Raw genomic sequence first — 14,797 nt, forward strand, 5'->3', positions numbered from 1 at the left:
ACGAGCAATGATTCCTTATGTTTAGGCGAATGTTAAACATTGAAATTAAACTAATTTTCCGGATTCTATCGCGGTTTTTTGTTTTTTATTTTCTCCCGACGTTTCGAAGACTTTGCAGCCTTCAGTCCCCCCCGTGACCATGAAGGCTGCAAATGTGAATCATGTTGTAACAATAAAATGCAACAAAGGCGTTCTTTTTTCGCCATATGTGATCCGTCTCATGATGTAATAAGAGCGAGCTTATCGCCTTATCGGACACAAATTTTAGCTTGATACTGAGCAGAAAAAACAATTCCACATACCCGTGAAACAAAACTGGGACCTCAAAGCAGTATCGTACTATGCACATGGTACAGCTGCGCCATCAGTTCTTGATGGTTCAAATTAAGAGTTTCATTTCCAACAAAATGTATAAATTTTTTAGCCTGATCTCTAAAATATTCAAACTTCGGGTAATCCCAAAGAGTATTTGATTCTCATAAGCATTATGTTTGATTGGTATCACAAAAACCCTTTGTGTAAAGTGCTCATTTCTTTATTAATTTAGTAGTCATTTTATTGAACTTTTAAAATAATGTCCGTAAGACGCAAGACATAACAATAACGCAAGACAGTTTTTTAATAGTAACAACAGTTATAAAAGTTGGCCTTACTGCCGTATCTCAAAAATCCATTCTGTATATTATACGATTTCTAAGTTCTAGATTTACAATATACTTTAGCAGATTAAACAGTGCCTATTAATAGCCATAACATATTTTGTTTTTTGTGTCAAATCAAAAATATCAAAATAAAAATAGTCGACAATCGAAATGTTTTCATTCAATAACAAATCGTGTTGCAGTACTGTTGCGTGTGCCTAGTCACTAGTGACGACGTGAGACAGTTGTTTTTTTTGTTTTTCTGTCAGTTTTGTGTTGTGCGTAGTTGTGGTTGTGTTTCTGATGGCTTGATTAATTTTGTTATTTATTTTAATTTCCAATTTCGAGGTAATATTTCGGTTTGAGCTTGACCAACGATGGCACTACTACCTCCAGATCCTGTGTACACAATAAGAAACGTAGATAACGTGCCCGTATACTCGTTGGCGTTTAACTTTTTGCCTGGGGGTCTAGAGAGGTTACTAGCCGGCTCGAAAAATGGCTATGTTTATGCATTCAACCTTCAGGTGAGATCATATTATTTGAAATATTTTACATATTATGGAAGTGCGCAGAATGTGAGCTATTGCGCACTATGATGTGGGGTACTGCGCGTCTGTTTACCACTGTTGTTATGTGACCTAGAATGCGGTCGAGACCGCCCGCTCTTGGCCCGCCCAATCAAAACCAAAATAATATCGAACTGTTTATCAAGTTGATGCCTCGTTATGATCCTAGCGTCGCATTTAAAACTACCTACACTCTATTTTTGTTGACTGAAAAATTTGTCCTACTTACTAGTCTGAATGTGTTTACACTCCATTCTCATTGTTCAGAGCTTCAAAATAAATCTGTATTTAACATCATCCGCCTATGACTAGTCAACATTTTTTTCCATATAAAGAAAATTAATTTAAAATTACAAATACCCACATCACAGATTTCTTTAGGAATATATTTGTAATAAAAGTAATATTTTAAAATTATGTACATGTATTTAATTAAATTGTGTCTATAGGTATAACTATTTGTTACTTCAAGTGTCAGTAACTGCATCCATGTTATATTTTTGGGTTGGATTAGTTGAGTCTTAGCACTTTAATTATATTAGCCCAAAATTCCATTGATGTTTCAGAATGTGAATTATCTAATCATTTTTATGCTATAATTTATTGTATATAAATTACCTCGGCAAGAATAAAAAATTTTCTTTGTCCTTTGCATAATGAGGGTAGTAAATAATAAATTGTTTAAATATATTAAAACAATTTATTTATTTTAATTTTCTGCCTCAGCAGCATGGTTGTGTTTGAGGCTGATATGGCGATATGCTCACCATATATCACATTGAACAGAATACATGTTCTAGAATTTGTACGCACCTCTGTCTACCTCTTCAGAAATAAAGGGCAAGAGTGCAGTTGTGTTAAAGTTAACCTAATATATAGAAAATTTACATTAGAATCATAAACAAATGTCTATACTTTGTAGTAACAATGCTACAGCAACCAAGTGTTTTTCCAATCTAAACCCAAATTGGGAAACTGCCAGTGTATGTTACAAAGCATAATATTGATGAACATTTTGCCTTTGTTAAATATTTATAGTTGTTATATTAGGACATGTTGAGCTATTAACTGACCTGTTGTCTTGTGTGTTCCAGACTAATAGAGTGCAACAGAAGATACAAGTTGGTCAAGCTCCTATTTTGCACCTAATTCACACTGACACCCAACTCATCACCCAAGAGAAAGGAGGCAAATACAAAATATTTGAATTGACAAACCGTGGCTATGAAGAAGATGTTGTCATCAACATTGATTATCCTGGGTTCTGCCGATTTGAAGCCAACACAAAACTCGAAACTCTATATGTACCTGACAATGATTCGAAAATACACATTTATAATTTTTCTGGAGAGAAACTTGGATGTTTGGAGATGGATGATAAGACCTTGAAGCTCGGAGAGCCAATGTGTTTGAAGTTTGTGGAGTTTCCTTGTGATAGACCCGTGCTACTGGCCGGGTATGAAGCAGGGTGGCTCCTCCTGTGGGATCTCAACACTAGTCAATGCATCAGTAAACTGAAGACACAAGAGTGTCCCATGTCCGTGGACTACCTCCTCGAGCAACAGAAGGGAATCATCGGCAATGCATCAAATGTGATACAGATATTTAGTTTAGGGAAAAAAGACTTAGGCTTGGCTCACAAGATGGATGTGACAATTAAGAACCCTGGCATCAACAGAGTTCAGACTCGTAAGGATGGTAAAGTCTTTGCTTCGGGAGGTTGGGATGGCCACATCCGCATATTCTCTTGGTTTTCTCTGCGGCCACTGGTTGTGCTCACTGAGCACAAACAAGCTATACAAGACATTGCTTATTCTACTGAAAAGGTGTCGCTCTGGAATGCTCATATAATGGCGGCTGGCGGACTTGATGGTGCTATAACTCTGTGGGACTTGTACAACAATAAGCAATAACTTAGTATTAGGATGAAAGTCCCTGTTGTGATAAGTTGCTGCTAAAATTATTAAATGGCAATTCTCAGAATATACTTCCAGACAGCCTCTCTTGCATTTAATGTTGTATATCAGAGATGCTTTAAACTTAAAGTATTTGAATGTGACGCGATGTGCTATTGAAATTTAGATCTCAATGTAATGTACAAATTTCTAAAGAACAGCTTCACGAGCCATATCCATCTTGTTTGACGAAGCTGTTACTATTAAGATAGATCGTTGTTGATAGTAATTGATATTTTCAAACAGTTTTAATTATTTTCGAACGAAACAATAAATACTATGAATTTTATGTGTTCTTTTTATTTATGAAATTGTAAAACGCTCCCCAGATTTCATCACATTAGTTGCACAAGTGTTTCTCAAGTTTTATTTTTATAGGAGTTGAGACTGCTTTATTGACATAGTGAACTCATTGAATTTTTTTGCGATTTGTAATGAGCCACGTAATGGTTAGCGTAAAGGAATGTAGCGTGTTTATTTTATGGCGATAAGAACATATTTTTCTCTATTATGGCATATTTTAGAATAAGTGGTATTCTCTGTATACGAATCAAAGGTACATATAGGAATTATTTTTACAGGGTTATTTATCACATCACTTTTTTGACCCATCTATATAACTTAATAAATGCATACAGTACATATCTGAACGCCTATCTGTTAGTTATTAGTACCGGCTTATTACGCAGGTGTCCTTATAATATCGACTTAATTATCGAAAATATTTTTAAAATCCATAATCATGCTAAATTTCTTATTTATTTCTGTCTTAAGGAATTATGCTGGTTATTTATTGTTATTAATCGCAAAATCTGTATACAAAAAGTATTGTGCCGGTTGTCAAGTCACAAAACAGGAAGAAAACACGCCAGGTAAAGTATATACCCAAGACTAATCGATGCAACGATCTCTCAAATGATTCGATGAATACAAATTAAGGTATAAAAAAAAACTGTGTACTTAGAGATACGTATATTTTTAAATTTAATCACGTAGAAGATTTGCAATAAGTTACTAATATCACATTTACAGTGCGCCCTACATTAAATCTACGATGAAAAGTTAAACGTATCTTAAAACTAAGACTAGTGAAACAATGTTGAACTCTGTTCGGATTATCATGCGTTGTGATATGTATAGATGAGTTATATAATGGTAAATGGAGATTAATATACTGGTTACACTTGGACTATTTTTCTTGTTTTCGGAATGAGGGCTTCGTCGTCCGGTACAACTTCAACTAGTCGCCGTCTTTTCCGTAACGGCCTAGCTGAATCATTCGTTTCCCTTGTCTTTGCAACAATCTTCGCCATTTTGTTACCCAGTCTTGTTATTTTAAATTTTGGTAGTGTCTGTTCTGGGTTTCCAGTTTCGTTTCCTTCACATTCATTTTTGTCTTCATCTTCTATCCTCTCATTAAACTCATTATTTGCTTCGCTGCTTGCGTTATTCTCTACAGGGTCAGTATTTAATTCATTACTAACATTAGACTCTTCGTTTCTTTTTCTGTCATTATTCATAGTAAAATCTAAAGGCCCTTCAGTGTCTTCGGGCCTGGGTTCTGTCTTTACTTTGCTTGCATAATGTGCTTGGAGGAACGATGTAAATGGTATGGGAATCGGTATTGGCAGTGGTATCGGGAGTACCACGGGATATGGTACTAGAACTGTGACCGGTGGCGCTTGTCCTAAAGGCTGCGGGAAATTCATTGGCGGGGGCAGTCGCGGTCGCTCCTGGTGCATTGGCATCCCTGGCCTCGGCATGAAATTAAGCCTCGGTGGGAACATATTTGGATGGCGTGGCTCGTGGTGATTTTCCATGAACATTGGTGGTGGCATTCCAAACATCGGATTCGTGTACGGCGGCGGTGGTTGTGGGTGATTTACCGGGTGTGGAGGTGAATGTATAGCGTTTGTGATTGTCGAAGCTGGTGACGACCCTTCGGAGGGACTACACATGCGGAGATCCTGTGCTTTGGGCGTGGTTGTACGCTGCCTCACAACCTGCGATGTAACTGTCGCAGAACACTTTGAAGTCCTTCGCTTCCTTAAATTCATTTTATTAGTTCTAACGTCTTTTTTAGCTTCAGGCGATTTCTGAACGGTCACGGTTTCTTCATTACGTTTCTGCTTCATGAGTTTGGCGGTGGGAGCTATGGTTATTACCGGTAGTGGAGATTTCCTTTGTGTCTTTTGTGTATCTGTCTTTTCTGGGTTGGGTTTGATGGCCATGTTCTCAGGGTGTGGTGACCCAGACCTCTCGGAAACCGGTGAGACGGACCGGCTCTTGCAGTTCTTGAGCCAAAGGTCTGGAGTGATGAGATTGGACGAGGACGAGGCGCTAACCAAGTGTGGGTTGAGATCGAGGTGCGCCTGTGTCTCTCGGCAAAATATGTGCATCTTGTACTGATTGAGGCATTTGTCTGAGCAAAATTGCAGCTGTGTGGCACCGTCCTGAAACATTATAAATAATAAATAAGTTATGTTATTAATAATCAAAGTAGGTAATTAAAGATTCCTTAACATATAAGCAATCATATTTGTGGTTATAAACAACTAATCCCTCGCAGACTTGATACTTTGGTCGGTGGCGCAAAAGTACTCAGATTATTAAACCTTATTTGTATTTTTCCGGATTTAACAAACGCTTACAATTTACGACCAATTGTTCTTACAACATAGTTATATTAGTCGGAAACAACTTATTAAAATACTCATAACCTCACCTGAAAATCCACATAAGCAACAGTATGCCTGACATGCCGGCACCAATCACAAGTCTTCGCCCGCTTGAAGTTGGCGCGGCGGGACTGACTGAAGCACAGTTCCGAGCAGAAGGTCGCGCCGGCCTGCTGCAGGGCACCACCCTCGCTTGTAATACTCTTATTGCACCACGAACACTCATCTGTGAAGCGAAGAATAATGATGTGAATAGTTGTTGGCAACTGTAGTAGGCGGAGAGTTAATAGACATTTTGGGGAAGATGATTGGGGAAAACAATGTTAAAAAAATCTAGTTTTGCCTGAATACCACAATGCAGGCCGAAGACTGCAGTCGTAAGTGCCCCTAAATTAAAAAGAAAAACATTATATTTTCATTTAAATTTCTTGAGACATTTTGAAGTTTAAAGGCCTTAGAAGTTAGTTATTACAGAGTTGAAAAATGGAAACACCAAATCATTTAAGTGGGTCCCAATCTTTGCCAAACATAATTAATATATTAAATCGCAAAAGATTTGCTCCTTCCTGTAGTTTGCCCCATATCATTGCTTTTCAGAAGCGACTATCATGATGTAATAATACAGTATATTGTTTTTTTTAATTAAGGGTTTAGGTATATTTTTTGAGTAAGAATATAGTTTTATTACAAATCCAATATTGCAGTTCATAATAGGTACTGTAAGAAGACACCTTTCGTGTTTAGTTTCCTTCGCACAATATAGAATATAAACAAAACAAAACAAAACGTCGGGAGAAAATAATAATATAAAAAACCGCGATAAAATCCGTTTAAATAGTTTTTAGTTTTTATTTCAATGTCTAACATTCGCGTAAACATAAGAAATCATTATATAAACAAAACTTAAAGGTAGCACATCAACCAACATCTGGGAACGTAAACAAAAGTTAACATGACGGTACTTTGTCGGTTGAGATTTCCATAGGGCCCAAGTAATTGTTACACAAAATCCAGCCGCTAAACCCAAAACCATCGGTAGGGAAAGGAGAATTAAGTTTGTCGTCAAAGTGTATTTGTTTATACGAACTAAAGGCGGTAGTTTGAGAGTAAAATAGATAAGTACTATTACACATAAGAATAAATAAATTGCTCCACCATTAGCAATCGTCATTTTAAAGTTATCTTCCAATTACAAATTAATAGAATTTCCACCATCGTACAAACACGAGTAACCCGCCTACATTTAAGATGCAAACATTGGTATAGTCGCGGTTTTCACGATAAAATCAACATGCAAATTTTAGTTTCCCGAAATTATTACGCTCAATGTATGTGAAAAAGAATATTGAATTGAATAAAATATAACATCGAACTGAGTTTCGTTCTCAAATAACCATCTCCAATTAATTTGCGAATGAACTTGGACGGAAAAAACGTAGTGAAATAAAATACTTACTTTCTCATTACTGTTTGGTCTATAGAGGTAAACGATAGCTCGTTACCAATTTTATTAATTCGGTTTTTTGCAACGTTGTAATAACGAAAAATAATTGTGATTTCTGACCGTTTGGGACGGGCCGTTTTTAATAACATTAAAATTGAATTAGATTTTTTATATTATTAACGACTAGGTTTTGCACGCGGTCTCGCCCGCATGTTATTGCTTTCTTGCTACGAATGTACCTAAGAATCTATATCGATTTATAACGTCACCTGGAGGACAGCAGCACCATTTAATAAAAAAAAAATTGATGAATAAATCCCATTTTTTCCCATGTGATAAAATGACCGGGATATGAAATAGTCTATGTGTTAATCGAGGTCATAGTCAAATTCAATGTAAATCTGTTCAACTGTTGATGCATTTTCAAAAACTTTGGCATTTATAATATTAGTAAGAAGTAAGATGATACGTGCAGGTTGCTCATTTGATGGTAAGTGTGACGACCACGTGTTAACGGTAGCTGTATTACCACCATATTTAATTTACAAAGAGTTGAATGACGCGACGCTCCGCTAACTATTCTAAAATTATCTTAGATATTATTTTAGTAATATATTATATGAGAAGTCTTTTAGTCTATACAACTATTTAAAGCTGAATTGGTGCCTGTTTGTTTGATCGCGCTAATCTTAGGAACTAATAAACCGATTTTGATTTTTTTTCACTAATAAGAAAGCTACATTCCTCCTGTTATACTACGCTACTTTTTGTCTCGGAAAAACGTTTTCACGTGGGCGGAGCCACATGCAAATGCTAGCAGGCCTCAGCAGTGGCCGTACACTGATGCTTCGCGACACAAACATATTGGTGATGCCTATCTAGGCAAATTAGTAAAGCTATAGGTTTATTTATGAGAACAAATTGTTTTTCGCAAAGTACTGCTAAAGTGGGCCGCTCACAGGCACCGTGTAGAATCAGTGAAACACAAGGCGGTAACGTAAAACAATTTTAATCATCACCATATACAAAGAGCTAAACAAATTTTCACTTGACGCACACCTATATGCCAGAGTAAGGTATGTTGTCCACAAAAATAGAGATAACAGGAAATATTCTGGAAGCGTATTTAATGTGAAATCTACTTTGATTTATGATCTGATCAATGCTAGTAGTCGTAAGACATTCATGATCCCTGAGGATATGAGGATTTAATTGAGTGGAGGAAGCAGTTTTTTTTAACCTACCAAGTTTTTACGCCTAAATGCCTTAGGATTTGGCTTCTTAAATCTAGTATGATAGATTTGTCGTTATTCGAACGTTTTACTCCGACCGAATTACAACAGGTTAATATTTCAGTTTACGATCTTCTCAGGGGAATTCTTCTTTTTAAGAATAAGGACAATATGGTAGAAGAAATGATTTCACTTCTCTCATTACTCAACAATACCCATTAACGGAAAGTTAATAACCACTATTATAGCTTAGCACAATATATCGTAGCAAACTCACTGGAAGCATGGTTTTCAGTACGCAAATTCGCAGCGCGTTCATTAGGAATAGTAAACCGGCTTAGCGGTATCAAATTCGTAAATAATGTTAGTGTGCGCAAATCGAACGCGCGCCTATGTATTGTGTTACGGTACTGCTTTACTCATATTCACGTACTTAATGAGTTTTCCCTATTGTTATTCCAGTTTAGTCTGAGCTTCGACATTTATATACGGAGGTAGTTTGTTATTGAAATGGTTAGGTAAGTACTTACCTCTGGAACTGCTTTAATTTTTATTTATTTCACTAATTCAGAAACCTATGTGATTTTTCTATGATATGATGGCGAAAGCAAGCTATGGAAATATTTCGTAAGCCTTATGATTTTAAAGACATGGAAAGTACCTATTTTAAAGTTGCAAATACTAATGTTTGTGCTTCTCTTTAATTGGAAACAGCCAATTGTAGAAACAACATAAAAATCAATCTGTCTAGCAGAAGACTACAAAAAAGTAGAGAAAATGTGTCAAAAAATTAATAAAAGTAGGTATCAACAATTTTTTAATTTCTGAACTTACGAATAAATATAGAACAGCTAACATAAGCAATTTGCAGTAAGACTTCGGGACCAAATTCTACTAATGGACTATATTTTCCAACCACTCCACATATACCCGTATATGTAGCTTCGATTCATATTATTTGTAAATTGGAATTTAAAGTGCTATTTGGTCAAGTATTCAAACATACCCATTAATATATTCCTGGTACCAAGATCCATAAACCAAAATTTTCGTAATGTTCCTAAATTAGTTATTAGACTTTTTGCCACTGCCAATGATGCAAGCGTATCCATATAGGCTATTGCGGTGTTCGATGTAAACCTCTAAATGCCACAAAGACCTGAATCTATCGTCATTGTAACGTAGATTGAAAACCACCATGAGGGAGACCTGGCTATAACATAAGATACAAATATAGAATAAAATCACAAAGGTAGATAACTACTCCCTACATCAATATAATTCATCAGATCAATTTACCCAGTCAGAATTCCAAGTACAATGTGTTAAAAGCTACTCAACATTATGAAGTTCTGAGAAAATAAGCCGTTAAACATTAAGATAGTATCAACGCCCCACTGTTTCAATTTGGGTGTGAAGGCAGGAGAATCGTTGGGGCAGACTTCATAGAATCGCAGCTGTAGATATTAAGGGTGTCTTTCGCGGAATTGTTTCATAAATTGTATATTCAATTATGATCTGATTGAAGGTGGAGTAGTGGATTAAATTGTTTATGAGTTAAATATCAATTTTTCTTGTACTTATTAAGCATATATTTACTCTCCACCTGCGTGTCCGCCCCCATTATAGTCGGTTTGAGGATAAAGTTACGTTCTAATATAAAACATTGCAGCGGTATTCAGAAATAATGCATAAACTTCTAATTAGTAAACCTTTAGAGTCGAATTAGTAATTTCAAAGACTTCTCAACTTACAGAAGTTGGTAGCTCTGGATTTATAATAATGAGAAGATCGAACACATTAGTCATCCTGTGATAGTCTATTAAATCATCTAACTCCATGGTAGAGTACCTTTTAATTCAAAGTCTAGAAACTAATAATACTTGACGCCATTTCATTGTTGGTACCTACATTACCCACCTTTGTTCTTCTGTTCGCTGGCCTGTTCGGGACTGGACGCGTCTCTGGCCCTGGACGCCGCCCACCGCCTCAGCTCCAGCCTCTCGTACCCGTACCAGCCTAATAGCTCGTTCATTGCAGTCTCCGCAAAGTCCTGGAAATTCGAAAATATATTTACATATAACTATGTGATTTAACCAACTCGCTGTATGCTAGCATACAGCTATATACTAGATGAATTCTAAGGTTTAAAACCTCTTAGTATTAGAGGAAGTCCGTGCCCCGTTGTGGGCGGTATATAATACAAGGCTATACTTCTATTATTTATATACAAATGAGAGATTTAGGGTCTTATCTTCGATAAAGAATCTACCAGAATTTTGGGTACCTATAAACTACTAAGGAAATTTGAAAATTATATCCCCTTTTATTAAAAAATCGAATCGCTTTCGTTTCCGATAAATGATATACAGCAGGAATTATATTATGATGATACAATATAGTATAATGAGAATTACAAAAAGTAAAAAGTAGCCAACGATTTCAATAAACTTATCGGGACATTCATTTGATTGGTAGAAACATACCTACAATTATAGAAATTGTTTGTCGGAGTCCAATTCCACGTAACCTGCATGTAAAACCTTACCAAAATATTCATTTTATTTTTATATAGCTATTACTCCCGGTTCGCGGCAGTAATGTAAAAGAAAAACAAAATCAATTTTGTAGTTCCTGAGATCAACGCGTTCAAACAAACTTTTCAGCTTTTCTTATTGTTTACTTATTAACTGGTTCATATTAGAATTTTATTTCGCACTGCACAGTGCACAGTTGAATGTTAAAAACATATTAAAAACCTATTAAAAATTATAAATTTTAGAATACGCAAATTTTTACCTCGGTCCGTATTACCATCGGTCTAGAAAGCTATCCCACCAGTTATGTACTAGCAAGAAAATCAAGTGTTACTGTTTTCAAAATCAATTCAAAGATATAAAGTAGGTATAGTGTACAATACAAAAAGTTACAATAAGTTTTATTTTGCTTAGACCAGTTTATTTATTTATTTGCAAAATGCAACATTTTTATTTTCGAGTGCATACCCTTTCAGGAATCATGAAATAATTTCATAATCTAAAATTCTAATTACTATTACTACTTAGATATAATAAGTGAAATGGGCCACTAGCAAGTAGGTATTAAACAACCGTATTAATGTTAAAGTGTTGTAAACTAAATATTGCGGAGCTCAGTTCATTATGTGAGTAATTGGATCCGTTTGACACACGGCTATCAAAACATGGTGTTAATTAATCGGGAGACAGGAGCGGCTCCGGTTATATTTCAGAGAAGATGACCAAGCGCTAAGATAATTGGTCTCTGGTTACAGAAAGAACTGATGTATGTAAATGAGACTGGGGATGGTGTAAAGGCTTTCGTGTCTTTGGTGATTTTGTTAAAATATCGAGATTTATGAGCGAAAGGTGTATTTTGGAGATTTCCGTAAAAGCTATTAGGGATAACATTATCTATGTACGTATATTTTCCTTCATAACTGTTCAATAGATTTACCTATAGTCGTAAGCATCCATTACACACTCACTCAACCAGCATTCAATTCCATGACTCATGATTGACGGAGGACTGATGGAATCATATTGACAACAGAAGAATCGCCAAAGTTGTATGTGCCTGTATATTTTTTAATGTTTAATTATTTTTCCTCGTGTCTTTTGGCAACAAACTTGTCTTAAATACACATTAAGGTACTTATCACACAGATTAACATTGAACATTCTATACTGTCAGTGTGATTTTATAATATACACATTGCATAAAGTCCATCAGGCAACAGGCCCGCTCACCGTATAAAAACAATTGTTACTGAACCCAAAAACTAAAAAACACAATACCCGATCCGAATGAGTTGTTTGACACAAATACGTAGAGTTCCGCGGTGTTGAACGCGACATAATACGTTGTTTACACAATTTATTAGCGCTCGCGTCGGCGATAAATACCCGTAAGGGGGTCATTCACGACACCATACGTTTTGTATAAATCCAACTTTTATTTAAAGCGTATTAAAATTAGCTGGATTATGTGCGACGTATCGTTTTCGTGGTAATGGGTTGAATATATGTTTTTACAAAGAATTTCCATTGGTTTCCATTGGTTTTGTATTGAAATTAAAATATATACTCAAAGCACTACGATGTAAGGTGGGATATTTTTGAGTAGTTTTTTTACAAATAAAAAGCGAAATTAAATAAATATTTTATATACGTTTAATATTTTTGAATTTATAATGATCATGAATGATCCCATTAGATACCTTATATGTCTCGTGTTATGAAGCGATGCGACATTCGGCCTTCGGCCTCATAATAAATCGAAAAAAATATTTGCTCGGAATAAATTGTATCTAATCTGGGTAATGATAAATTTGTACCAAAAAAATATAAGCGGATGTATCGTCACAATATTTTTTAAAGTCAAAGGAAGTATATGAATGAATGAGAATGAAGTTTATCATAATACGCATGATAAAAAATGCTACGAATTATCTAAAGTACTTATTATTTTGACTTCCTATGAGTTGGAACTCGTGTCTAGCCCCTGAAAATAAAGCTCTTTCGCTCTAGTTTTTAATACGTTTATGGTTGAATTCTTTAGAAATCCGCACCAAACTACTCAAGCTGATTTACTTACGTAGGGTGTTTAATAAAAAAATTCTGCCCCAAATAAGCTCACTAAAAAAAGTCTTCCAATGAGTTTTAAGGCGTTAGACAAAGACCCGTTTGTAGCTATTTTATTGACACATAATATTTTCACAATTTAGTAATATACAGAACAATGTTGCATTTATGAATTTAGTTTGTAACGGGACCGCAGGAGGCGGGCGGCGGCGCCGCGGGCTCGGGCTTTCAAGTTTCAATTTTCCACGAGCGCGACTTGCCACAGCGCTTGCCGGACATTGTATCCAAAACTTGAAACTTTACGGATAAAGCGTTCTTTTTCAGTTCGAAATTCAAATTCAAAATCGTATTTTTTATTATCACGGTTATGTGGTACTCAAATAGCTCTTATAATAAGTGCAAAAGAAATACTTTTACCGGTGAGAGGATTTCCGTAATACATATTTTGTACTCAATGTCATTGTAGCCTACACAAAAAAATATAAATTTGTCATTTTGGCTAGTTTTAGCGAGTCGTAGTGTCAGCGAATATACATCATAAATACTGTTATACCGAACAGTCCTATTGCTGATAGATATAATAATATTTGAACTACCATTATCACTCACTCTACTTGTTTCCCCATTTCAAGAAATAAATAATAAGTATACAATGAAATTTACAACCTTAATATTATTACAATAAGTAACAGTATTCACCACGTATTTTTTAATTGCAACCCTAAACGCACTGTGTAGATTATCCTAGTTGTGGTGAATTACATGGCAAGCGTACTGCCGTGTTACGTTGCGTAATAATTATCACCGTGTAACACACGATACACGCACACGGTGTGGAAGGAACGAGCTGCTAACACGATCCCCATTATACAGATTTCGGCGAAATCATGCAAATTTATCGAATTATATGTACGTTTTACTATTTTAAATATAACAGCGAGGGAAAAGAAAGTTTCTGACCAGTACTGGAACAGCTTTCATTTTAAAATCTAAAATTTATTAGTGTTTACGTCATTAATTTCTCTCAAGTGTCATTTACGTGACGTTAAGACACTGTGAGCTCGGTCTGCGCAGATCGGTCCATCAAAAGCTAAAAAAATGCATCATTTTAAAATGTAGGTAGATATTGTAACTTTGTCCTTTCGAATGACCAACAACTCAACCCGCCCGTGACCACGAAGGCTGCAGTCTTCGAAACATCGGGAGAAAATTATAATATAAAAATCCGCCATAACATACGCAAAGTTTTATTTTAAAGTGTCATTTAGTACAGTACGTACGTATGTTAAGAAATTATTATAAACAGACAACACTCTAGTACGGACATGGCAAGGCGTAGTAACTTTAGGGCTAATTTTGCGTATCCAAACTTGTCCATTCGATTCAAAGCGATAGTTATTGTTTATACCAACAATTTGCGACCTCGTTATTCACAAAATTTAAAAAAAATCGAATTTTAAAAACTAGAATGTTGGCAAGATTATAGAACGCACGATTAAATTGAAAGATGGCGTACCCAACGTTTTCCCACAACATAAACAATGTAAACACTTTTTTAAGCGAGCAGTGTTTGCCGCATTAAAAATAAAAACCAGACAGGGTGAACGAACTGTTAGCGGGCATTACATTTGTTGATCTTGTAATATCTAATCAATACCCTATGTATAGCTCAAACAG

The 14,797-nt window shown here is 35.6% G+C and overlaps 2 protein-coding genes across 2 annotated transcripts in view; one reads left to right on the top strand and one right to left on the bottom strand.

The window, feature by feature from the left end:
* The first annotated feature begins 867 nt into the window (after positions 1-867).
* LOC115440988 (guanine nucleotide-binding protein subunit beta-like protein 1) lies at positions 868-3,454 on the top strand. Its single transcript, XM_030165542.2, has 2 exons — positions 868-1,168; positions 2,305-3,454. Exons 1-2 carry the CDS (start codon positions 1,019-1,021, stop codon positions 3,121-3,123), a joined length of 969 nt encoding a protein of 322 aa, XP_030021402.1. The 5' UTR covers positions 868-1,018; the 3' UTR covers positions 3,124-3,454.
* A 668-nt stretch (positions 3,455-4,122) lies between these two features.
* Positions 4,123-14,797, bottom strand: part of LOC115441293 (sine oculis-binding protein homolog) — a 36,443-nt gene continuing 25,768 nt past the window's right edge. Inside the window, exons 2-4 of the mRNA XM_030166028.2 lie at positions 10,440-10,572; positions 5,891-6,069; positions 4,123-5,618 (exon numbers count right to left, since the gene is read on the bottom strand). Coding sequence (XP_030021888.2) covers positions 4,344-5,618; positions 5,891-6,069; positions 10,440-10,572 — 1,587 coding nt within the window. The 3' untranslated portion in view covers positions 4,123-4,343. The remainder of the gene's footprint in view (positions 5,619-5,890; positions 6,070-10,439; positions 10,573-14,797) is intronic.

The sequence above is a fragment of the Manduca sexta genome, chromosome 19 (assembly GCF_014839805.1).
Source record: "Manduca sexta isolate Smith_Timp_Sample1 chromosome 19, JHU_Msex_v1.0, whole genome shotgun sequence".
Taxonomy (NCBI): Eukaryota; Metazoa; Arthropoda; class Insecta; order Lepidoptera; family Sphingidae; genus Manduca; species Manduca sexta.